The sequence below is a fragment of the Ochotona princeps genome, chromosome 8 (genome assembly GCF_030435755.1).
Source record: "Ochotona princeps isolate mOchPri1 chromosome 8, mOchPri1.hap1, whole genome shotgun sequence".
Lineage (NCBI taxonomy): Eukaryota > Metazoa > Chordata > Mammalia > Lagomorpha > Ochotonidae > Ochotona > Ochotona princeps.
Genome location: NC_080839.1, coordinates 8,226,412 through 8,252,843, shown reverse-complemented (window position 1 = coordinate 8,252,843; position 26,432 = coordinate 8,226,412). Strand labels below are relative to the sequence as shown.

The 26,432-nt window shown below is 45.3% G+C and overlaps 1 protein-coding gene across 2 annotated transcripts in view; it reads right to left on the bottom strand.

Moving 5' to 3' along the window:
* RFX8 (regulatory factor X8) overlaps positions 1-25,821 on the bottom strand; it is a 60,991-nt gene extending 35,170 nt beyond the window's left edge. The window contains exons 1-4 of one of the 2 annotated variants that reach the window (XM_058667384.1): positions 25,670-25,821; positions 18,087-18,210; positions 14,384-14,445; positions 11,520-11,606 (exon numbers count right to left, since the gene is read on the bottom strand). In XM_058667384.1, coding sequence (XP_058523367.1) covers positions 11,520-11,606; positions 14,384-14,445; positions 18,087-18,210; positions 25,670-25,743 — 347 coding nt within the window. In that variant the 5' untranslated portion in view covers positions 25,744-25,821. The remainder of the gene's footprint in view (positions 1-11,519; positions 11,607-14,383; positions 14,446-18,086; positions 18,211-25,669) is intronic. The other variant, XM_058667385.1, reaches the window with a different exon arrangement.
* Positions 25,822-26,432: the final 611 nt, after the last annotated feature.

Genomic DNA, 26,432 nt, shown 5'->3' with positions numbered 1-26,432 from the left:
GTGTGCAATTACATGGCTCACCAACATCCTGCTTTCTGGCTTGAGGTGGTCACCTCTGGCTCCTCCTCTGGCTGCCTATCCTGCCCCATGCTCAGATGTGATGAGGCGGAGGCTCCAAAGGGTGGGAGTCTCAAAATTTCTGAACCAGTGGGACTTAGGAAAGCTGGTCTGGAAACAATAGGATGGAGAGGGGTCTCCCCTTAGGAGTGAACTTGTTTGAGTATATGCTTTGTTGGAGTGCTTGGTGGTGGTGAGCGAAATGCCCCCAAGCCCATCTTTTCTCTGTGAACCCCGGTTTTAGCCAAATTTTTCTATGCTGATGCTCTTCTTGGTGTTTCCATTTCTTTCCTTAACACAAGGTTCAGATGAAAAAAAAAAACCCACAAAGACAAGATGCTCTTGAACAACCTGTGCACAGTTCAGAGATTCAAGGTTGGTTTTAGCAAGGCACACTGTTTTTATCCTTCCCCCAAATCAAATTCTGGTTCATCCTGTAGACAAACATCACTGGAGTGTTTTTGCACGTTAGTTTAGTTCACAGAGATGTGCAACTTGCAGGAATGACTAAAACACTTGTCTGCTGGTTGGCTGGAGCTCCACTTTGGAGTTTAAACACAAGAGAGATGGTACTCTTAAAACCATTTGTGTGAATGTGCCCCATGCAGACACAGCTGCACACCAGTGGGGCTGATGACTTTCAGGTGTGCAGCTCCTCGAGAGGTGACTGCAACCAGCCCCTCTCTGCTTCCCTTAAGGACCAATGACACATGTGTCAGAGAAGGAAACACCCCTGTGCTGCCATGTCAACTTTGACCAGAATGGAGAGTCCTGCATGGAGCACCTGCATGGAAAGGGAGGGGCTACACACAACTTTGAGGTGGGGGATGGACATGCGCAGAGTAAGCATGAAGGCCTCCTGGACCCCCGGCCCCAGGGAAGTGGGCAGGTAAGAATGCAGACATACTTTAGGGGAGGTGCCATCATGTTTTGCTGCCTGGGTTATACGATTTATGCTTGAGTTATCACTTTAGATTGATATTTTTACCGAAGTAACTATAGATTTGGGCTTGGTGGCACAGCCATTAAGCTCATGCTTGAAGTCTGGGCATCCCTTATTTGAACTCTGAGTTCAACTCCTCACTCTTCCCTACATTTCAGCTTCTAGTAACAGAGGTGGTGGCTCATGTTCTTGGGTCTCTGCCTCCCACATTGGACACCTGAATTTAGTTTCCAGGTCCTGGCTTTGACCTGCTCAAATGTTGCTGGCATTTGGGATGTGAAACAGCAGATGGGAGATCTTTTGTCTCTCAGAATCTCTTCCTTTCAAGAAAATTAAGTTTGAGAAAGAGATGCACTTGCAGTTGTAAGAAATAATTCAGAAATACCCCTTTACTCACTGCCCAGTCTCCTGCAAACTGCCCTCAGCCAGTCCTTGGCATCCACCAGGGCTTGTTCCACAATGCCCACAGCTACTCAAATCCACAGGTGCCTAAGCTCCTTGTATGAAATAGAGCAGGGTTTGCATAGAACCTACACACTTCTTCCTTTACACTTTAAATAATTTCTGAACACTGGTAATATCTCATGCAATATGTGTGTTTTTGTAAGAAGTGTCTACATGACGTTGTTTGGGGGGCATAATGACAAGAACGGGATCTTGTACTCACACAGTTCTCCCCCACACGCTTTCCATCTGCAGTTGGTTCAACATGTACATGCAGAACCTGGGAATACAGAGGGCCAGCTGTGTGTTACCATAACTGGATATCGACCTGGATGTGATCCATTGATCCAGCTCAAATTTCCCAGAGTTTATTTTAAATTCATTGTGTGTGCACATTCACGTGTGTAGACTGGCATATAATTTCATCATCTGTGTAGACTCATGTGTCCACCGCTTCCACAGACAAGCTATTGAACAGTCCCATTGTAATAAAAGACCCTTGGGCTGCTGTTTTACAACTATATCCATCTCTTGCTCTGCCTATCCCAGATCCCTAATCCCTGTCAATCACCTTATCTGTCCTCTATTTAAAAATCTGTCAGCCACTTAAGCTGTTTTCTAGTTTTATTTCAGGAGCTGTCATTGTGGTATTATGCCACTTGCAATGCTGGAATCCCATATGAGTCTGCTGCACTTCCAATCATCCAGCTCCCTGCTAATGTGCCTGGGAAGGCAGAAGGTGGTCAAGTGCATGGGTCCCTAACACTCCAGATGGACTCCCCAGCCCTAGCCATTGTGGCCATTTGCAGAGTGAGCTAGCAGGTAGAAGATCTCTTTCTGCCTGTTTCTCCCTCTCGCTATAACGCTACCTTTCAAATAAATAAATCTTTTAAAAGTTCCTTTAATTTTTTTCATAAATACATGCCTACAACATTGAAGGAGTTTTACAAGCAGCATAATTATTTTACTGCTGAGTTTTAGGCAATCTTCCCACATTCTAGACACTAGTCATTTACTGATAGATGTGTTTTGAGGATTATGTTTTGCTTTCTGTAGCCTGAATTTCATATGGACTTTCTTAGACCTGAATTTTGATGAGGTACAACTTAATTTGTTTTCCTTTTTATGGAACATGTTTTGGGTGGAAAATCTAAAAAAAATCTTTGCTTAGCTGAAGGTCCCACTTATTTCATCCTAATTTTTCAGGTTTAATATTCTTACATCTAAAATCTAAGTTTCTGATCCACTTTTGAGTGAATTTTCAAAAAAGTTGTACACTTTCAGGTTGAAGTCATTCATTTTGACTCAGATGTTGAACTGTTCCAACACTATTTTCTTTTGAAAAGTTACATTCCCACTGAATTACTTTGTACCTTTGTCAAAAATGAATTGAGTGAAGCAGGCATTGACATAGTTGTTAAGACATCACTTAGGGTCCCAGCATCCTATAGAGAATGCCTTGGTTATAGTCCTGGCTTCATGTGTGATTCCAGCTTTCTACTAACGTGTCCTCTGGGAGGAGGCAGATGATGGCTCAAGTCCTTGGGTCCCAACACCCAAGTGGGGCATCTAGATTGAGCCCTGGCTCCTGGCTTTCACCTGACTCAGTCTTAAATGTTGCAGGCATTTTTGTTGGGGAAGTAATAGATTTAATCTCTCTCTCTCTCTCTCTCTCTCTCTCTCTCTCTCTCTCTCTCCCTCTCCCTTCCAAAGAAACAAGAATTTTACAAGTCAGCTGAGCATATTTGAATGGGCCCGTTTCTGGATTCCCTGTTTCTTTGATTTATGTCCCATTCATATCACACAGGCTTAATTACCCACCTAATGAGTCTTAGAATCTGAAAGAGTGCTTCTTAGAATCTGAAAGAGTGCTTCTTTTCACTTTATTGTTTTCAGTGCTGCTTGACCCATTTGACTTTCCAAATAACTTTTACCTTAAGTTTGCCTATATCTATAAATAAACTTCACAAGATTTTTTTTTACAACCTGAAGGAGATATAGTGCATATAGCCATATAATTCAACTGTTTCAAGAGTGCAATTGAGTGTGTCTTTAATCTAGTCCCAGGGTTAGGCAACTGTGAAGAATGGAGGTGGCCCAGCGTATCTGCCAAAGTTCTGCTCTGAGAAAGTTCCCATCCAAAAGTTCACTGATAAAAACAATGTGTTCTATCCTTGAGCTCTTGCTTTGCTTTCGCAAGTCTGTGATTTTGTTGCATGCTAGGTGGAGGGTGCTTATGTGACCAACAGTTTTGATGTCTCAAAACTGTGGACGGGCTTCCTGGACAGAAGCATCACATGCATGCGGCTGTGTTATTCCTGTGTTGGAATATGCTCTGTGGGACTCGTATGGAAGGGAGAGAACATTAGGAAGGCCCTTTTCCTTCCCCTTTGTGATCTAGTTGGGGTCGTGACTATATTACTGCATTTATCTTGGCTGTGGATAGTTACTGAATCCCATGAGTCCTTCCACTGGCTCTGAAAGTCTTGAAGGACTCCTCTGCCCACCTAAAGTGGTGAGATTTCTGAGCATTTCCAATTCTCTGAAACAGAGTGACAGCATCATTTGGCCTAGTGCCTAAGCTGCCTGAATCTCACATCAGAGTACTTGGATCTGATCCCTGCCTCTGAGTCCTGATCCCAGTTTCCTCTCAATAAGGCCCTGGGAGGCAGTAGATGACAGCTCTGCTAGTTGGATTCCTACAACCCACATGGGATATCTGGTTTGGGTTCTTGGCCTTGGCCTAGGCCTGGTCCTGCCTGCTGCAGGTATTTGGGAAGTGAAGCAACAGGAAAGAGATCTGTATCTCTCTATTTCTCTCTTTGCTTCTCAAAACAAATGCACTTTTTTTTTTTCTAAGAAGGACTTAGCCAGCTGGATTTCTTGGGGGCACTTCTTCTTTTTTTAAAAGAAAATTGCTTTTATTTTTGATGATTTTTATACAGTTGATTAAGGTGCAAAGGGTCAAGGGCTACAGGAAGGTGGGTGAAACCACTGTTTCCACATTCTCTTTTCCCCCTTGGTGTGTCTAGGGGAAGGGGGGAGACAAGGGGAGAAGCCACACCAGCCTCCCAACCGCCTCCCTACCCTGGGATGGAGGACAGCCACCTGACGCCATCCCAGGGTCCTTGGGGGGGGCACTTATGCCGATGTTCCCAGCTGCCTCTGGGAGTGAGGGCCAAAGTCTTGGGCTGTGGGACAAAGAGGACAAGAAGGCTGCTGGAGCTGGGTCTTGCTTGCCAGACTTATATTCTTCACTATCGCTCATGGAGCAGAGTGTCACCGACCCAGGGATGTTCATCTCCAGATGTTTATTGTTTTGCAAGCCTTCTTGGTGCCAAGCCTTCTTGGTTAGAGGAGCACAGGAAGGATTCATCCACCTGGGTTGCCTTCTCCTGCTAGGTTGCGGCTGGGTGGCTTTGAGTCTGGGTCTGGGAGTGTAGGGCAATGCAGGCTGCCTTGCTGCTGTGCTGGGTTGCAGTTCTGCAGTCCCAGGCTGGCTCTCTTTCTTCTTACCACCCTTCAGTTTTCCTTTGGTTGCCCTATATATGAGCTCCAAGATTTAATTATGCTGAGTGGAGGGGGAGGGAGATATGCATCTATAGCTGCCATCCTGTCTTAACCGAAAGTCACCACAAACATGTTTTAACACCCTGTTTTAGCTTGTTAGGTATAATCATATACATAAGCACTCAACACACAACTAACATTGACCTAACATCATGTGTATGAGGTGAGATAGGCTGGTTTTACTCTTCCTTGCTCTGATCTGCTAATAAACCAAACATTTGGATGCTGGTCGACAGAATGATAAGAAGAACTTTGAAAGTTGGAAAGAAGAAGACAGACCAATTGGAGACCACAGGAATAGACAATGTGCTTAATTCTTGGTGTTTTCTTTTTATTTCCCATTTACCCCATGTACCAATCGCCAGAAAAATCCTTAAACCCAGAATGGCCAACATGCAGGAAGGCTTATATTCTCTTGCTGAAAGGCTAGCAAAGGGAAGGGAGGCCAACAGAAACCCAGTAGGGGGATGGTGCTACCCCCTTGAACTACAGCCCCGGTATGGGCTGGCGACCCAATCTGTCCACATCAGTAGATTCAAAGCCCAGTTGGGCTGAATACATAGTTTCTCACACACTCGCACAGGTTACCAATGGGCAGGCTGATGACTCTCCTGGGCAGTAGCCAACCCCAGGTCTGCCCACACTTGAGCACTGAAGGGGCAGAGCAGAACCTGGTGTCTCTGCCTACACCAAAATTCATCTGGACACTTAGGTCCAGCCACTCTGGATTTCTCCACTGCCCTTAGAAGTTGACTCAGGTGCGTGTGTTCAGCCCCCACAAGGGCACTGCCAGGTATGAATCAGAGGTCCCAGCAGAGCCAGAACAAGGAAGCAGCAGAAGAGCAGGCCAGGGCTCTGAAAAGTAAGCTGTTCTGAAAACTAAGAGCCCGCGAAGGCTGATCAGAATCTACACACAAAGCCTAAACAGGGCAACTATCTTCTCACTAAAATAGAAGGTTTAAAAAGGATCAAGAGGGCCCGGAAGCGTGGTCTAGCGGCTAAAGTCCTCGCCTTGAAAGCCCCAGGATCCCATATGGGTGCCGGTTCTAATCCCGGCAGCTCCACTTCCCATCCAGCTCCCTGCTTGTGGCCTGGGAAAGCAGTCGAGGACGGCCCAATGCATTGGGACCCTGCACCCGCGTGGGAGACCCGGAAGAGGTTCCAGGTTCCCGGCTTCGGATCGGCGCGCATCGGCCCGTTGCGGCTCACTTGGGGAGTGAATCATCGGATGGAAGATCTTCCTGTCTCTCCTCCTCTCTGTATATCTGACTTTGTAATAAAAAATAAATAAATCTTTAAAAAAAAATAAAAAGGATCAAGAGTCTCCTCGCACAGCCAAAATATGCAGGTCACAGTTGAAGCTAACCCCTAATCCATAAATCCAGACAAACCATGATTTGAATGAGAAAAGAAAAATCAACTGATACCCACACCAAGATGAATCAGATGTTGGATTTATGTGACAAGGATTTATTAACACAAATTCTAAAAAAAAATGTTCCAATAAATAATTATGAACTTTTTGGAAACAAATGAAAAATAGAAAACCTCAGCCAAAAACTAAAAGTCATACAGAAAAACCAGATGGAAATTATAGGACTGAAAAAAATTCCATAGCTGGAATAAAAGTCATCGCCAAATACCAAGAAAAGCAGGCAGGTATGATAAAAGGAAGGCATCAAAGTTGAGAGCAAAAGGTTAAAGAGTTGCACGGAATATTTACTGTGCCAGATGCTGTTCAAAGCAGTGTGTGTGTGTGTGTGTGTGTGTGTGTGTGTGTGTGTGTGTGTGTGTTGGTGCATTCAGCCTTCACAGCCGGAAGGAGACAATATTCTTTCTTTATTTGATAGGCAAGGAAACTGAGACATGAGAGGTTGAGAGACTTGGCGCCAATCAAACAGCTCACTAGTGGGGGAGCCAAGCAGACAGGTGACTTACACATCCTTCTCCTCTCTTACCCACATGGAGTGTTTCAGGATGCTGGGTCCCCAAGAGCTCAAATGACCCATCTCTCCCAGAATCTGCTGCTCCCCGCATCTCTCTTGTCTCCTGTTTGGGTCCCTCACCTCCCACTCTCTTACTCATCAATCAGGATCCTCTCAGACTTCCTTGCAACTGTTAGAACTCATCCCTGCCCCAGGTCCTCTACATTTGCTCTTTTTTCTGCCTGGTCCCACATCTTTGCTTGCTTGGGTCCTTTATTTACATCTTTGTTCAAATTAGATTTCAGAGAGTCTCACAACTCCACTGCATAATTTCCAGGTCATAGCTTGCTACTGCTCCTTTTTTCAAACTGTCTTTCTTATGATTAAAGCTTGATAAGATGAGAGGGCTTGTTTATCCTGCTTACTGCTTCAATACGACTAGTAGCCAGAACAAGGCTTGACTTCCTGTGGGAACGCAAATATTTGGTGAATGCATGAATAAGTCAATGAAGAGTGACTTGGAGAGTTTTTGTTAACTCAAAGGCAGAAAGATGAACTTTAAACAAAAATTTTGAGCCTTATTTTTTTTAGTGAAAGGTGTTACAACAAGTCCTTAGTCCTTATGCTAATGTAAAATATGTTGTATAGTGAACTTTTCCTTTTTAAAAAAAGATTCATTCGTTATTTGAAAGTGAGAATTACAGAGATGGAGAGGTAGAGAAAGAGATTATCTTTCATCTAGCTCATTCTCCAGATGACCACAATGGCCAGCAACCTCCCAGGCCAAAACCAGGAGCCAGGAGCTTCATGTGAGTTTCTTGTGTGGTGGAAGGGGCCCAAATGCTTCAACCATCTGCTGCTTTTCCCAGGCAATTAGTAGGGAGCTGGATTGAAAGTGGAGCAGCCAAGATCCGAACTGGCGTCCATATGGAAGGCTGGCATTGCAGGCTGTAGCTATATCTACTAAGCCACAATGGTGGCTCATTGTTTTTGTCAGTATAATTTGCTAATTACTAACATACCACTTTTATATTTCTGCCTTTTAAAATATATCCCATATTTCGGGAAATGTGGCATTGATAAAGGAGTTACCGTCAAGTCTTCACGCTTTAAAATGTTCCTTATTTGATAATGACTTGAAAGTTGTCAAGCATTAAGTATTTGCAGAGTGCAGAGCCAATGACAGGTGCCGGCTGTGGGGCTTTATCCCAAAAATAAGCCAAGGGAATCCAGTTCCTTAGCCCTCTTTTCCACTCCTGATAAAGGCTATTTTGTTTGCCCACAAAGACCAGTTCTAACCATCCTCTCTGTGATATCCAAAATGAACAGAGAACTCGGGGACCCTTATGGCCTCCTGCTCCTGCGGAGTGTCTGCCTGGTTAGCCGTTCTCCTGGGGTGTGCAGAGCTTTCGAAATTGCCTGTGAACTGACTCACGGCTTTGGGCTCTGGGGCAAACAAAGAAATGTAGGCTCTAGGCCCAGCCTTTCAGGAGTGCACAGGTCAGCAAGGGAGAGGAGACATACTGGCACACATGAAGTGTCTAACGGCAACTGAAGTTCATCTGTCATCATGGCTGCTCCCTCTGCTCTTGTCTCCGTTGTTGTTGTTGCTGGAAGCTTTCTGTCTTGGTGACTAAGGGATGAGTAAGAGCTGTAAGAGGAAGAGCTGGCTCCAAGCACAGCATAATGACTTTATTTGAGGTTGAGTCTGAGGTTTCAGTGGGACAGGTTTGGCTGAGTAATCACTGTTCCTTCCCAAGGACAATGACTCAACCAACCGCTGGGTGCTGAGGACCCCGTGTCTATGAGTTCTTCTGGCCATATCTGCCTCCTTTTAGTCCAGGTGCATATCTGAATGAGAGCAGCAGCCCTGAACCCACCTCCAGGCCCATCAACCTTCCTAATCCATTCTTCTCTGCATTTCTGGTTTTCAGTTCTTCAACAGCTAAGTGGCTACTCTGGGAATATGTTTTGATATGTTTCTGCAGCAGTAACACAATATCTTAGGTTGGGTCTTGCCATTCTAGAGACTGCAAATCCAAGATTATGGCACTAGAAGGTTCTGGGTCTAGTGAAAGCTTGCTCTGTGCTTCTGTTCTGCCACTTGTTGCTGTGTTCTTACATAGTGGAAGACAGAGGACAAGTGGATAAGTGCTGTGTCTGCACATGGCAGAAGACATGGAAGGGCAAGGCAGTACCTTTCTGAAGTCACTCTGACAAGGTTGCTAATTCCATTCATGAGCACAAAGCCCCCCTGAACTAGTCATCTCATATAGGATTCACCTTTAGTACTGTTGCATTCAGGATTAAATTTCAGCATGAATTCAGGAGAGACGCACATCCAAACCATAGGAGAGAAACAAACAACAACAACAACAAAACTTCATGGTTTCTGCCCTTGGAGGCTTCAATGACCATTCCATACTGTTCCCTAAAGGAAACCCAAGGGATGCATTGACAACCAACCCTGAGTCCCTGCCTCATAGTCAAGGCTGCTTGCACTTGACTTACAGCTCCACTTCCTATTAGCGCCACGTACACTCTACTCTCATAGCAGGAAGCTCATGCTTGCACATGGATATCACACTGCTTTTCTTGCAGGTTGCATTTGATGAGTTTTCCCTGTTGCCCCAAACTCAACATCATTCTGCTATATTTCCTCATTCTTTTCCTGAAAGTTTCCCATTGTATGCTTTAACAATGGGTCTGGGAGCTGGCACTGTGCAGGTTAAACTGTCATTTGCAACTCAGGCATCACCTATGGGTGCTGGTTCAAATGTTGCACTTCTGATCTAACTCCTTGCAGATTACGAATTAAGCATCAATGCTGGTTGTGTACAGAACATGCAGACATGGAGAGGGGAGCCATTACAGGGGCTAGCATTGTTGGAGATGATTCCAGAAAGCACGAAGTTCCTGGGGTGTCAGAGGGAATGGGTAGGGCTCAATTAGAAAGAAGAAGGAATGACAATATAGAAGTTTCAATTAGAAGTGGCAGTGACATTATGGAGTGTACAATGATGATATCATTGGCAAAAGTGCATTTGTCATATTCAGAGAAGGGCACATGAAGCTGAAATAGGGGTTTGTATTGGGGAGAAATGGGCAGTGTGCTTGGAAAGGGAGCAGGGAGGAGCTGGGCTGGTAACAGTCACCCAGCTGGTATTCTCTGGCTAAGTGGGAAGAGCAAGGACCTAAGTCTTTTTGAGCAAAAAAGTGGCATTGAAAATGCAAGATTAAAAGCTTTTGGATCTGATTGTTTTGTTTATAGTGGAGAGAGGTTGAGAAGAGGGAAGCCATAAGGATTTATGGAAAGAATCTCAGTATAAGATGACAGGGTGTTAAGGAAATACCAAGAGTGAGTCAGGAGAAATGAAAATAAAGAATTCATATCTGGAATCCACACAAGGTGCCATCCCCAAGGGAGTCAGAGGCAGCTTGGGGTGGCCTTGTATGGATTCTAGTAGCTGGCATCACAGACTGACAGGAAGGAGAGAGAACTGAGAAGATGATGGGAAAAGATTCCCAAATCCTAAGTGGGAGGTGCCAGCGGTCATCAGTATGGAAGTGTCTCTCGAGACGGTCAGAAAGCATCCGCTAGGAGCCAAGCGTGCCAAGTCCAGGATAATGATGGAAGAGTTGTTCACTCTCACCAAGGGAGGCCGTGGAGAAAGATAAAAAAAGCTGGGGCATCTTGGGGCCAAACAGTGGGAAGTGTAATGGGATGATCAAGATTAGATCTTGGAACTGTATCATAAAGTAATAATAATAATAATAATAATAATAATAAAAGAAAAAAGAGATTAGATCTTGGAAAACGCCTGCGCTTGGAGAATGGGAAGGGGACAGAGGAAGAATCACTGCCACTGGGGAGGAAATCTAGATGACACAGAGTCAAGAGGGCTAGAGCAAGTTTCTTGAAAGAAGTGATCTGTTGTGGCACACTTTGCAAAGAGATTGAGAAAAATAAAGACACAGTCAGTGAAGAATGGCTTTGGCCAGGTGGATGAAAAGTACCCAAGGAAACCAATAGGTTTCTTTGGCTTATGAAATTACCAGGGACTAACAAAGGCATGCTGGTCAGAAATGGATTAATGGGCTATGTGTCTCCATCTTCCAGGAAGACCTAGAGGCAGGCACCATGACCCAGCAGGTTAAACAGCCACTTGGGTCTCTGTCTCCCCTATTAGTGTACCCCCTTTGCTTTCAGTGCAGCTCTTTGCTAATTCACAACCTGGAAAGCAGTAGACAATTGCACAAACACCCAAGTTCCTGCTACCCACTTGGGGAGACCTGAATGGAATTCTGGGCTCTTAGCTTCAGCTTGTGCACCCCTCACTTTTGTGGGTATTTGGGGAGTGAACAGTAGTAGATGGGTTCTCTTTCCCCCGCTCTCTGTCTCTCTCTTAATCACTCTGCCTTTCAAATAAAAATTTTAAAATTTGATATTTTATACATTATGAAAAAGAAGATTTAAAGGGAGAAGAGTAAGAAAGTCATTTTGCAATAAAACTAAAATATAAATAGTTCTAACTCGGGCTTGCAGCCTGTGACCAAAGATCTGAACAATAGATACTAACTTGTGATACCTTTTTTCACCCAAAAGATAACAATATTGGGCATAGAAGACAGAAGTTTTCTTGATACAGATTCCATCATAATGATACCTGAAGGGAAGAAAAATGTCGTCTTAAAAATTATGCAAACCAAGGGGCCAGCACTGTGCAGGTGGCCAAGCCACCCATCTGTGATGCTGGCATCCCATATGAGCAGCAACTCAGGAGCTGGTTTCCAGTTCAACTCCTTGCTAATGCCCCTAGGAAAGCAGCAGCAGCCAGCCTAGATGCTTGGACCCCTGCCATCCATGTGGGAGATCTGGATGGAACTCCAGGCTCCTGGCTTTAGCCTGGCTCAGCTGTTTGTGCCATTTAGGAAGTCAACCAGCAGAGGTGGAAGATCTCTCTATCCGTTTCTCGCTCCTTTTATAAGTCTGCTTTTCAAATAAATTAGTAAATCAATTAAAAAATGTCAACTTACTCATGTGCTTCATGGAAGACACAGAAAAGGTTCTAGCAAAGACTTGGAGATTTTGGAGTTTTACATCATTAGCTCTATTTATGACAAAAAATAAATCAGCCATTCAGCCCCTCCAAACTATTGGGTGGAGGCGTAACTTCATCCTACAGGTGATCCCTGACTCAGATGATCTGCCTGACAGTTTTTCAATGTTGCCACAGTGTGAAAGTGATGCACACCCACTAAGAATCCTGACCAGTTCAGGAGGTGGATCTCTTCCAGGGTTAGTGTGGTATTTCTCAATCTTGTGCTGCTGGGTGGCAGAGTAAGTGCAGCTCCCAGTCAGCTCCGAGAGGGGGCAGCCAGCATCATGCCACGGTGCATTGCAAGTAATGATGCAGTCCATCATCATCTGTATAAACACATATTAACTGCTCTGCTTTCCCAGCTTTGCACACGCCAATCCTAAATACCACCCAGAGCTAAAGTGGAGCAACATTAAGGTTCTCGCCATTGGAACTGAATTCAGGTTCCTGGGAACCCAGGAGGGAATCCAAAGATCTGTTTGGGCAGTGCAAGCCTGGTTCTCTTCTGTTGAGCCAGTAGGCAGGTCCCAACCCTAGGACAGCGCTTCCAGCGTAGACGTCATTGGCTGCCAGGGGTTTCTTCCTTAACCCTATCATTGCTCTCTAAAGGTGACCTCACTAAGTTAGGGAGTGACATAACTGCCCCTGTGGTTAACATAGTTAGCATCTCAGTACTGGCCTCTATTCTGAGAGCTTTGCAAGATTTCATCAGTAGAGAATCCCAGGCCTTAGCACTAAGTTCTCACCCCCTATAAGCTGACATACTGTTGTACAGACGTCAGTTGAGATGTTTTCCAGGAACATCAAGCCCCAATGACACAAATCAGCACTCAGGCTACTCTTCTCCCTGGACTGACTGCAGTTGGCCTTCGCCATTCTAAAAGAAGCATGCTGGCCTCAATAACTGACCAATCTCAGGAAAGTCACATGCCTGGTGAACCAACCAGAAGTCCGCACATGAGCTGATCCCTGCTGTAAGATTCAGATTCATTGCCTTTGCTCCCTAGTGAGACCAGGAATGAAGCCTTAGCTGCCTGGCTCCTGGCTTCCCACTTCCACCCCTTTCCCACAACTCCACTGTCAGTGACTGGCTCCTTGCTTGCAGGGCAAGCTAATGAATTTTTTTTCAAGTTAATTGTTGCCCATTGTTAGGATTGGCAAACTCTTCCACTGCCTTTAATTCCTTCATGGGTGGCTGGCCCCTCTTGTAATTAGCTTCAGTCCTTTCTTGTTGACTTTCCATTTTGATTTAAAACAAACAATAGCAATAGTAAATGAGTGACAAGCATGACACAAAGAAATGTTAGCACTGGAATTTCCTTTTGAGTTAAAAATATAACCTTGGGACTTAGCCTTCTGAATATAATGGCAATATTCTAATACAATGATACTTAGAACCTTTAGGGTAATGAAAACAGCTTCATTATTCTATGTGTACACTTGTCTAAATACTTAAACAATTAGACACTTGCATGTCTAGACTTTCAAGGTGTTGAAATGGAAAATAAAATAGGTTGTAGTTGTCTGACAGTGAGCAGCCTGACTAATTTCTTTCTCATGGACGGAGCAGTGAATTTTAGCTCAGCATGTTGAAAGTAGGGCTGGTAAAATGAAGATCATTAAAGTACCTTCTAAGAGAGTAAAGAGCCAGTAGAGAGGACACTTGGCTATTGCTTTTCTGAGTTGGGATTTTATTCCTGAAGTGTGAGTGGTACTGACTGGCAATGTGCCTGTGAATCTCATGACTGGCATTTGTGGTGGACATCTGGAAGTTGCATCCCTTGAGCTCTTTGCATTCGGGGCTTCCAGTACATATTAGGAATGCCCACTGGGACTGGAGCAGGGAGTGGGCAGCTGGGACAGCAAAACCTCAATATTAATTATGATGATCATATAATGAAGATGACTCACTCCAGTGTCATACGGGGCCTTATTGCGCATGTGCCATGGCTAGATTCTTCTGGCTTGGCAGTTTTCATTTTATCAGAACACTTTAACCATAACTTAAATTGCAAGGTGGATGGATGGTCTTGGGTGGGCCCCAGGTGGAGAGCAGGTTGTTGGCTTCTGGAGTACAGCCTTGCAGCTCCTCCCACAGGTTGTCATGTCTAATTCTCTGCCTGCCCCAAGGTTTTTACTTTTACACAATCCTTAAGAAAACAGAGAGCAACACTTGTTTCCAACACCATCTGAACGATTTCAGGCACAAGAATTCAACTTGAATCATGAGCATGCTTCAGTAACAACTGTTCTTTCTGGTTTGTTTCGCATTTTTTTGTGACTCATTTTGCTTTTCCCTTTCTTTTGACCATTTTAACACTTAAAATCAATTTGAAGCCTACCTGGCACTTCCTCTTGTGCCCAGCCTTCGGGTGCCAAGATCAGGAAACACGAAGCGCACAATCTATAAGAATAAGTCAGAATCAAGGCTGTCACTGGGGAAGTTAGACATAAGGGTCCAGTCTTGTTGCCCTAGAGATGTTCAAATTCTAATTCCTCTTTTATGACTATAAATAAAATAAATGTAGATGACATTTCAGGAAAAATCATACCAGTCTGAAAAAGAAAACATACTGCCACAGAAAACTGCCACTGAAACATTGTCATTCCACTCAGTTTTTGGTTCAAAATCTCCGGATGGAAGTACTTTAGATAGTTTGTGAAAAGTGGCATTAAAATATAATTTTGATGCAAAAAAGTTGAAATTCATACATAGTCTTTTTCAGCATATACATTTACAAGCTTTTTGGAGACCCCTCATGTACATAAATTTCAAGAATTTTTTGCACCAAAATAAATGTATGTTTCTTCCATTTTCTATGAATCTTTTAAAGTACTCTCATTTGTGCATGTGTTTCACGTGTTTACGTATTAAATAACCGCACATTTATTTCTCTTTGTCATTAAAAGTTTTCTAGAAGTGTGCTGGCCACTGTTTCGAGGGGAATAAGACTTTTCACTTCTGAGTATTGATTTGTTTAGTGAATTTTATTTTTTTACTTGAAGGCTATGTTAGTGACATTATGTTGAATTGCATAGCTATTTCTGACCTTCAAGTTATCTCATGGATGTACACGCATTTTGTTAGAAACGCCTCACACGATGCTTATGGTGATCAGTAGGTGGCTGTCCCAGTTTCCTAATGGGAAGAGGTTAATAACATGTGTGGTATTCACACACACACACACACACACACACACCTGCTGAAAGTGTGGGTCCTGGATGGTGGTGAAATGGCAAAGATACAGCAGGGAAACTGTGATGTTTGAAGCTGTCATGAGCTGATTTCTGCTCTTTTGCTGCAGCTCATTCACCAACCATTCAGCCCCCTTTTGAACGTTTTAGAGTGCATCCTTCATTCATTTTTTTGCAGTTAGCAGAAAGGAATGGCTACTGCTCTGGGTTTGACTGGCACAACACTCACAATCTGTTGGGCCCAGTATGACTGACTAGAAGTTGGCCACACATGATGAAGAGCTGGTGGGTAGGAAAGCCATTTTTTTTTGCACAAAAAGGTTCTGAGATGGGCAGCCAGTAAGGGATGACCAGAAAAAAGTATTTTACTAAGCCAAGGGATGCACCCTGGAACATTCCCAAGGAGTTCACCTAAAAGCTGGGGGACAGAATCTGCCTAACCTCCAGGGAAATGAACTTTCCAGATGCTGTTGTTGCCTTCTCTCCCTCCCAGAGGGATCAAGCCGACACCTGGGGAGCTGAGAGAGGAGGGGAACGGAGTGCGGAAGAAGCCCCCACACCTGGTTCTTGGTGGCAAGACCCCAAGCTGGACACTTTAAGCGGTGTTTTGATATCATCTGGGACTGTAGACAGATGCTCTTGGATAATTTAGAGGGGCAGCGGGAAGACATGCTGTTGATTCTCATTTCGGGACTGGGAGGGAATCGTTCCATGAACAAGTCCAAAGGGATGTGTCAAACAAAGGTGGAGTTGTGGGTCATTGCTGCCCGCCCCCTGCTGGTCACACCTGTGTGCCTTAATGCACACGTGTGCACACACGTGTGGTGGTATCAGTGGACAATGAGGCCAACCCTATTTGGTCCCTTCTTTTTACACACTTTTCTCTAGTTTCCACATTTCCAACAGTGAGGATGCATTTCTTTTACAATCACAAAAAACATCAGTAGATGTTATTTGAAAAGAGGAAGTTAGCCTTCCGGAAATTCTCTGTACCAGGTAAGATATCATTTGTACCAGAAATGAATCTTACCCATCAAATGCCCAGTGCTGACAAAAAGAGCAAGAAATATTCCAACATCTGCACAGGAACTCGGTGAAATCAGCCTCACTCCCAGGGGAGGATGGAGGAAGTGAGAATTGGGTATTTGGTTGTTTTCTCCTGTAAACATGTTTTGCAGTCATATCCTTCCTCTCTTCCCCTTCTCTTTCCATGTGGTCACAAATTTGGCAAGTGAGGGTCCCTTCCCAATACCACTGCAACCGAACTGGCCCTTTCATCAGACAAATTCCCAATGAGAGCTGAAAGTTTCCATCTTGGCCTCTTGGGGAACAAATTCTAAGCTGTAAAGTCCTTTTAAAATGTCCTTTGTCACACACTGCAGTCCCTCTTAGTTTTTTCTTTTGGAATATCTAAAGAGAGACTACCCTGGTCGTGAAACAACCCGTATTGTAAAAGATACTTAAAAGGCATGGAAACTGAGGTGTTTGGGTTTGTTTGTTTTGTTGGATTTTTGCTACCTTAGAAAAGGCAGTGGGAATCCTATGGGACCCAAACGCATCCAGCTGAAGCCAGCTGCTTCCCAAACAGAAGGCTGAAGGTAGATAGATGAAAAATAAGAGCAGGTTGGAGTAACAAACTCAGTAAAGCTTTTGATGATGCTTCCACTTTCAAAGTGATGAAAATGACAAAGGGCGGGGTATGAACAGTCTGGCAGGGCATTTTCACACCTGGCTGGAAAGCCTTGCTGTGTCTCTACGTACTGAGAGAACGGTTTCCTAGAAGCACCTCCAGCTGCCATTGGATAATGCAATATTCTGACCCATCATTCGCGTCCTCTGCATTGAATCCCTTGGTTTCACAATCAGTTACTGCCTTGGCTTTGACATGACATTGTTTGAGTCAGGTCGGGCTGACAACAGGGAAATTGGTTTTGTAAACGTAGGATTTCTAATTTTGTTCACTTTTGTATCTTCGGTGACTAAAACAATGTAGGGCATACAGCAGCTGAGGAGTGCAAAGGGTTTCAGGATATCTTGCATTGGTGTTTGTCAATGTAGATCTGCACCTTCAGAGGAAACCATTAGAAGCTGATGAGTTCTCGGCACAACCAGTGATCAGGTACCGGAATGGATCTGAGGAGTGTGGAAGGTGCTGATTCCTGGTATTCCTATGCCAGAATAATGGCCCAGCATACCTGGTTCCTGGATGACTGTGAGAATGTCCCCAAGCCAATATGGTTCATGTTCCCTTAGGTGCCATGCAGCCTTCATTCTTCTTGACCACTACTCTAAAGCAGAGGCAAAGAAAAGTGGCTACCAGAATGGATTTTCAGTGGATAGAAGGGTGTTGGCCCTTTGGTTGGTTTCCCAAACTGAAGGCAGTGAGAACTCGTCAGACCCAGATCTATTTCAGGATTTCCTCAATTACGGTCCTGCACCAGGTGATAACATTTTGGTCTACAGTGGATTGCATAAACAAAGATACTTCAGAATGTTGAAGGCAAATGCAATGTCAAGATAAGTTCATTTTGGTGCAAGAATTTTGACGTCCATGCATAGATTCCCCATATCTTTCCTGAAATCTTTGAAGATTCTTTGTATGGATTAAGAAATTTTTTTTTGCAGTAAAATAAACTCATCTTTTAATTCAGAAACTTTTGGGGATACAACCCTACAGTGACAGTTCCATTAGAGGATGTCACTTAGTGATGTCACAGCTGCCTTAGTCTAAATATTCTGATATTTGCACAGCAATACATTTCTCAGAACACATTGGTTGTTAAGTGACACAGAAGTGCACCTTATTTTTCTCACTCAGTGAGTGCGGTACTGTTTGTCTTTATAACCTACCTTCCCAAACGTTGCTGGGTTGATTTGGTTCTGAGTGTTCTGCCCACAGGTCTCCATGTAAATTTCATACATGAGACAGCGAGGCACGCTGCACCCCTCGCAGATGCAGAAGTTGTCCACCAACCTGGGGAAGAGGACAAGTAAGAGGAAATTGACGTATTTTACTAGAGCAAGGCATTCCTGCAAAATCAGATGTATGTGTGGAATCCAACTCAATGAAAGATGTCTAGCTTATTCAATTGAGTCACAAAGGCTCAGAGCTAGCATCAGTACTGCACCTTTGGGACAGATGCTGTGGTATGCAGATGAAACCATCACTTAGGATGCCAGCATGCCATGCCGGAGTCCCTGGAATCAATTCCCTCTTCTGCTCCTGACCCAGCTTCCTGCTTATGAAGTCCCTGAGAGGCAAGGGATGATGGTTCAAGCTCCTGGGCTCTTCCCACTCATGTGGGAGACCCAGATGGAGTTCCTGGCTCCTGATTTCTGTACGGTTTAGCACTGGCTGTTGAGGGCATTTAGGAAGTGAACACAAGAATGAAGGATACCTCACTGGGTCACTTTACCTTTCAAATCAATAAATAAAACCTTAAAAAGAGACATGATTTATTACTTGAAAATGATCACATACTTGTTTGGACTCAGGTCAGTGTTAAGTACATTGATTCTGAATATTTGGGGGTATCAACATAAGAAGTTATTGGTTTTGTTTGTTTTTGGGTAAGTTATAATTCATATGCTGCTTTACACATTTTGGTTGTAGCCAAGACTGACCAAACTATGAATTGGATAACTATTCATTTGGCAAGATGAAAACCAATACTCTGGGGCAGTCCAACACCTCTGCAGGTAGCTGCAGCATGCCCATTTCATTTGCCTGTGACCTCAGAGCGGGTTTTACAGCACTTTCTCCCTCTTTTCCCATATCTCTGAAGCAAGAGCTTATGTGGTTCTTAGATCCATGCAGTGTAAGCCAACTCACTGCATTTTGACTCTTTGGATTGTAACAAGATCTAAAATGCTAGACACTAGAGACACAGTGGTTGAACAAGTTTGTTCTCCTTTATTCCCTGCTAGAAACAGAGTGAAAACAGCCTTCAGGGGTGTGACCTGCAGTGCTTTCCGGCTTTGCTCAAGGTGGGATCTTCTGCTGCCTAAATGATCTGAGCCCTGAGACAGGTGGAGATTCCTTGGTAATGTAGTTGGGAGGGATTTGGGCTTACAGCTCATATATCACAGCCCAGTCTGTGAGGACAGCCAGGTTTGAATCCCAGCAGCACTTTGTGAGCATGTGGGAAAGCAGTGAAGGTGACAGGGTCACAAACTGTCCAGTGACAGCCGGTCACAACCTTCCTTGTCCTCCCTGCTTGGAGACAAAATGTGAGGTTTTTTTTTCTTGTGCTATTTAAATGTTTAAAAATTTTGAGAGGCAGGGAGGTAGCCTAAGAGCTCCCATTCACTGGTTTACTCCTCAAATGCCTGCAACAGCCAGAGCTTAGCTAGGGTCAAAGTCAGGAAGACAGAAACTCCATCCAGGAACCCGAGCAGTTGAGCCATCATGGCTGCCTTTCAGGGTGAGCAATGGCAGAAGCCAAACTCAGGATACAAAGTGGGTTGTCAAACCCAGGTGTCCTGATATGGGGATGAGGGTGTCTCAGCCAGTGACATAACCTTTTGGCTAAATGCTTCCTCCTTCTCCTCTTCAACTGTTTCTCAGTTTTGTGCCTTCAGATTCAACCTATTGTGGTTATGAAATATTCAGAAAAAAAGCTGCATTTGTACTGAACATTATTCCCTAAAAAATATAGCACAACAATCATTTACACAGTATTTATGTTATACCAAGTAGTAGAACTAACCTACAGATGATCAATATATTCATGCAAATTGCATTGGTTGCATGCAAGTATAATTTTATATGTAGGACTTGAGCACCTAAGATTTTGCTAAGGCAGGGAGGTGGGCCCAGGACCAATTCTCTATAGACACTGACAACTGTGCATAGAAAAACCCAGCACGGTTTTTAAACTAAGTACATGAGCTGAAATCTGTAGATGATAGACATCTCCTTATTGGTTATGCACAGTTTATATTCTAGGATCAGGACTATGGAGGCCTAAAGTTAACTTTCCTTGAGAACTAAAGACCACAGTCACAGTTGTAACCATTGGTGTCTTTCCAGAAACAAATGAAAATCAACACAGAAGGCAGGGGGATCTCTGGCCCCGTGTCTCTTAAGCTAAGAAGTTACCATAGGTCAGGTGGTTTAGAAAACAGCAGAAATCTATCTTCTCAGTGTTCTGAACACTAACAGGCCAAAGTCAAGGTTAAGGCAGAGGCTCTGAGGAATCTGTTTCATGCCTTTTCCCTCACTTCCGGGGGTTGCCTGGAATCCCTGGCATTGTTTGGCTCCAGCCCCTGCCTGTATGTACACCTGGCCTTCTCCCTGTGTGGCTGCACCTGTGCATATTCTTAGAAGGACAGTGGGTTGGCTTAGGGTCCATCCCAATCCACTTTATTCAATGTGCAAATACTGTATTTCACAAGAAGGTTACAATCCAAGGTTTTGGACAGACTTAAAATTGGGGCAGAATGTTATTTGTACTACCAGATGCCTAAGATAAGATATTTACAAAGAAAATAGAGGCTTATCTAGCTCATAGTTTTGGAGGCTTAATGCCCAAATAGCTTGATGTAGGTTCTGACGAAGATCTCTTAGTCTGTGACGAAATGTGTACCCAGGACAGGCCCAAGTTCAGGCTCTTAAAGTAACCCTCTTGTGAGAATTCAGGAGATCAACCAAGAACTGGCTTCCAAGGGCACAACTCTAGTGGCTTAGAACCCTCCATCCGAGCCTTCTCCTGAAGGGTCCATCTCTTTTTAGGATCATCACCATGGGCTCCCAACTGGATAGTTCAGATGCTTCTCATGATTTAAAACCAGCTGCTACTGCACCTATTATTCGGTTCCCGGTTGAGTATAGGGTGATTTTTATTGATGGGGTGGAGGAGAGGTGATATTTATATTTCTTTTGTTAAGATAACACTTGTTAATCAGGAAAAGCTCTCTAAGCAGCTAAGCTTCGTGGAGTTGTGACAAAATGTGATATGCCTCCTACTCAAACTCACTTCTGTTCTTTCGCAGTTCCTACAGAGTCAATTGCAAAAATGTCACCTTAGGAGTGATTATGTAAATCACTAATTCTCTAAAATGAGTTTTCAATTTCTTTCTAATAATTCTTTCTTGTGATTGTCTGGTGGACAAGTAAGGCCAACTAGTACCAGGAAGGGGGGTGGGGAGAGGTGGACAGATTGTTGTCTACCATCAAATAAGCAAGGCCAATTAGTACTGTGGGGGTGGGGGTGAAGGAGGATCAGCGGAGGGGAAGGGAAAAAGCAGGGAAGGAGGAGGACGAGAGGAAGAGCACTGGAGTGATTGCTGTCTGTGGTAGACTGTGGTCTACCACCCAACCAGTAGTACTGTGGAGGAGGGGAGGAGCAGAGGAGGAGGAAGGGAGAGGGGGGAGGAGGGGAGGAGGAAAGGGAAGAGGAGGAGGCACAGGACAATGAGGAGCAGGAGGAAAGGGGAGGAGAAGGGAGGGGAAGGAGGAAGTGGATGGAGGGGCAGGAGAAGGAAGAGGGAGGAGGAGGGGGTAGGAGGGTGAGACCTGTGGCATGCCTAGGAAGAAAGGGCTGCCTGCTGGACGGAGCTTGTGTTGCTTCGATGCTCATGCTCCAAGAGAATCACTGCAGTCTGACCATGTGTATTAGATCGTTTTCTTGAAATTCCCAGTCACAACCCTCAAACTGACTGTGGTCAGCAGTTGGGATCCATCACCTCGACAAATGGAGGGTGTATCTGTGCAGGGTAACATTTGCCTGCAGCTCAAGTAGTTGCTACAGGCTGTGTGTTCAGCCTAACAGTTGGGATGCTCTCATCCCACGTTCAGAGTGCTGGGCTTACGTCCTGGCTGCACTCCCAATTTTACCTTCCTGCTAATGCAGCACTGATGGCTCAGGTAGAGGGGTCCCTATCATCCATGTGGGAGATTTGGATTGAGTGTCCAGCTGCTGGTTTCAGCTTCACCCTGTACCAGCTGTTGGAAATATTTAGGAATTGAGCCAATGGATGGAAGTTCTCAGTTTTCCTTCCTCTCTCTCTCTCTTTATCAAACCAAAGAAACAAGGGACAGTACCTGTTTCAGCTTTTAGTCTCCACACCCCAGAAGTGATGGCCATGACTATTATCCATGGTTCTGAAGCTCTTAGCTCCAAGTTTAAGTTCTGGCTCTGAGATACCAAGGAGTTTTTATGATGAAGAAACAAGTATATGGTATTCCTTTTACACTTGCAACCTCAGATGATCATCTTTACATCTATGACCAAAAGATTGTATTTGAATGAGAAAGATGCAGCTGTGGGCAGATGGACAGCCAACAGCATCTGCTGTAGATGAACCTGACCTTCAAATTCACCTGCTACAATGACAGGTGGAATGTGGAATGTGCAGGCACAGCTACTGGCGAGCGAGATGCCACCTAAATGTCCTTTGGCTACACAAGATTGTAACTCCTGCCCAAATCTGAAGTGGATCAGATCACCAAGAGTCCTGCTGTGTGACAAGACATGTGGCAGAGATCCGGAGGACCTTCGCCAACCTCTCCTTATTTTGACTGATGGACAATTCAATGAGTGACAACTTCAGATACTCAGACGCAGTAGGCCTCTGAGCCCCCTCATGCTTGACCTGAAACTACCTTGAACTGTGTACCTTCGAAATTTAAATTTGCATTTGGTTAATTTTAATAGAAGCTATGCAAATTGAAGAAAGTCATATTTACACGCAGGAAATAGGTATTCACTATGGCTAAGGGATCAGACAATGCTTAGGGCTTTACCGGAAGTCAGCCAGGCCTGCTGGGTCTGCAGCTTAACAAGTAAAGTTAGAGTTCTGTCCTTCCTTTCTTCACACCTCCCAGGGGCCTGACAGCTTCTCTCCCTGTTAGGTGGTCCTTCTTGCCCCTCCAACAGAAACCTGCTGTTACTTCTATTCTCCCACTGGCCAGTTCCCAGTTTATGCTGTTGTCTCTAAGACATGTAGGGACCTAACAAGGAAACAGAAAAGGAGTGCCTTTGTTGCACAGGGCAATGGGCTTTCACTCAGAAACCTCAACACACTCCTGTGTCTCCAAGCATCCTGACACCTGCAATTCTCCCATGCTGTTCCTCTGGGTGCCTTGCTCTTCCTGGGCCTCTGGTAACCTGCCTCAGGACACTAGGCTTTGGATGTACAAGTCTTGGGGCAATGTTTTTCTCTCTTGAGGATTATTTGATCTTGATTTGGGAGGCAGTTACACAGAGAGGAGAGACAAAGAGAGATCTTCCATACACTGGTTCACTACCCAAATGGCTGCAACGACCAGAGTTGGATGGGTCATTGAAAGGCAGGAGCCAGGAGCTTCTTCAGGGTCTCCCAGTTAGGTGTAAGGGCCCAAGGACTTGAGCCATCCTTGGCTGCTTTCCCAGGCCATTAGCAAGGAGCTGAATCGGAAGTAGAACAGCTGGGACATGAACCAGTGCCCACATGTTACACTGGCGCCACAGGCCAAGGCTTGGCCTAACGGTACCATGGCACTGTTCCCAAGCAGCGGTGTTTTTAATGACAATGGGACAACCGGTGCCAACAATCTGTTCAGCACCCCACCACATAGACTGGCCCTAAATGAAAGTGATTCCCACAGTGAAACACTGCTCATGTTCACCTCTCTTACCTACCCTTGAACTTGAAGAGGACTATACTGTGGGTCACGGACCTGAAGAAGTCAATTTCAGGGTGTGGGGCATGAATTAGGAGGGTTTCCTTATAAAATGGTCCACACCATCCCAATAGCTTCTGGTTCCCACCTGAAGCCATTTAGGGCCACTTGAGTCACATGCAACTCCAATCTGACAGTTCACACGTGACCTTAGGAGGATGCTCAGGTATTTTAGCATGTTTCGTCATGCTGCTGAGGGCTCTGTCCCTGTCCCTGGTGCCAAATCAAATAATGAGGACAAAGTCTGAGGGCAACAGAAAGAAACAAGTTTAATCTAGTTAGTGATGGGGTGGGGTATAACTGACTTTCATCTCAAGAACTGCCATCCTTTTGAAGGAGAGAGCTTTGGGCTTTTTAAGCCGGCTACAAGGAAGAAACAGGACTTGGGGAATCAACCATTAGAGACTGCCACAGCTTGGTCTGTGGCCAGATGACTTGGAGCTGGTTGGAGTCACATTGTCCAGTTGGAAATTCAGCTCATGTCTGAGTGCCTGGCTGGTCGGCACTCAGAGAAGGTTTATGCTGGCCAAGTGGGCTTTGGGGCTTCTGGCCCTGGGTTTGGAATTCCCCTGCCTTGATCCAGAATTCCCCTAAATTAAACCCCTGGAGACAATGCCAGCCGGGAAAGCCTTATCTGACTATAATCTCAGGGCCGACTGTCCCACTCCTGGAATTCAGCTAGCTGAGGTGAGGGAAGGAAGTTGCAAGACTGGGGGCCTGCTGGAATAAACACGTGAGGCACTGTTTAGGGCCTTGGTTTTGCCCATGCGTTCGAATCAAGCTCCAGAAACTGCAGGTTACCAAGTGGTGACCTGAAAGAAGCCGGCCAAGGCTCTTGGTTTCTGTGGAGGGGTCTGAGGGGGTAACAGGAGCAGGGAGGCTGCTGCTCTTCAACACCAAGTTTCTGGATTTTATTGTTCTCCCATGTGAGATAAGACACATCAAGTCCTTTCTTCTGGAGGCAGTGGAAGGTTTGGGGGGGGGGTTAGAATCACAAATACATCTTCCATTTTTCTATTTCACTTAGATGCGCTTTTCAGAAAATTCTGAAAAATAGTCCTTGAAACTTACAAAAAAAAAAAACCCACCCAAAATCCAAAATATTCTGATATATAAGTTATTCACCTTATAGCACCAAGGTCCTGGGGGGGGGGGTGTGTGGTTTCAATTACTTTCCTATTTCTGAAAGGCAGCAAAGCCATGCATTTCCCCGTCCCAAGACTAGGAGTATTTTTCTTTCAATCCCCCCAAACCTCACCCTGCTTCTATTTAAATGGCCCAAAGTGAATTTCACAAACGCTGTGGAATGTATTGTTAAAGCTAAAAATTGCTTTAAGTTACAAAACGTCTTCTCTGGATCTTCTCCTCCATGGGTCCCACACCCACGTGTTCTCTCTCTCTCTCTCTCTCTCTCTCTCTCTCTCTCTCTCTCTCTCTCTCTCTGATAGGTAGCAAGTGTGGTCCACAGGGAGGGTAAATCCAGAGCCATCATTGTGTCGCAATCGGGAGGCCTGGTGAGCGGGTGTATGTGAGTGCGCGTTGTGTGTGAATAGCACCAAAAGGCGCTAGTCCTAGAAGGAAAGGACGGTCCTGGGCCTCGAACTTGGCTTTGGCCGGGCCTCGACGCAGCAGTGGTGGGACAGAGCATTCCTAGTGTCCCCCCGCCCCCGCCACCTCTCTCTCCTCTTCTAGGGCTGCAGTGCCCGCTTCCCCCTTCGGTCCCTCCCGGGAAACTCGGCTCCCTTGGGCACGCGTCCCTGCCGCTCACCACTGGATGATGGCGCTGTGCAGGCCCCTGCTGCTGCCCACTGCGGATGGGGAGGCCGCCGCCCCCTCTGCCATGGTCCGGCCGGGCGGGGAGCCGGGGGGCTGCACCCGTCGGGCGGCGCCGCTGCTCGCTGTTTACTTTAGAGCTGAGCACGCGGTCTCCCACCCCGAGCCTGGCGGCGCGTGGCAGCCTGGTAGACGGAAGGACTCTGCTGCACCTGCAGGACGGACTAGGGTCCGATCCACTGGATCAGAGGATTGCAGGAAATAGGAGCTGGCGTCCTCACACCTGGCACCGATACACAAGGAAGTCAGCAACCAAAATCAACGTCTTTCACTACGGGCACGAGGTTCCGTGAAACACCTCAATCCTGATGGTATACTGTACCTACTCGGAATGTTTTGAAAACTACTGCTGCTCCCTGCCGACACAATGGCTCAATGGACTAATCCCGGCCCTGTAAGTGCCAGGACCTCATATGGGCTCCGGTTTGTGTCCTGGCTGCTCTGCTTCCCACCCAGTTCCCTGTGTGTGGCCTGGGAAAGCAGTAGAGGATGACCCAAGGCGTTAGGACCCTACACCCGCGTAGGAGACCCAGAAGAAGTTCCTGGCTCCTGGCTTCTGGCTTCAGATCTGCAGCCATTTGGGAAGTGAACCAGTGGATGCAAGATCTTTCTCCGTGTCTTTTCCCTTTGTAAATCTGATCTGCCTTTTCAATAAAAATAAATAATATGTATTAAAGCTGTTAAAAAAAAGGAACCAC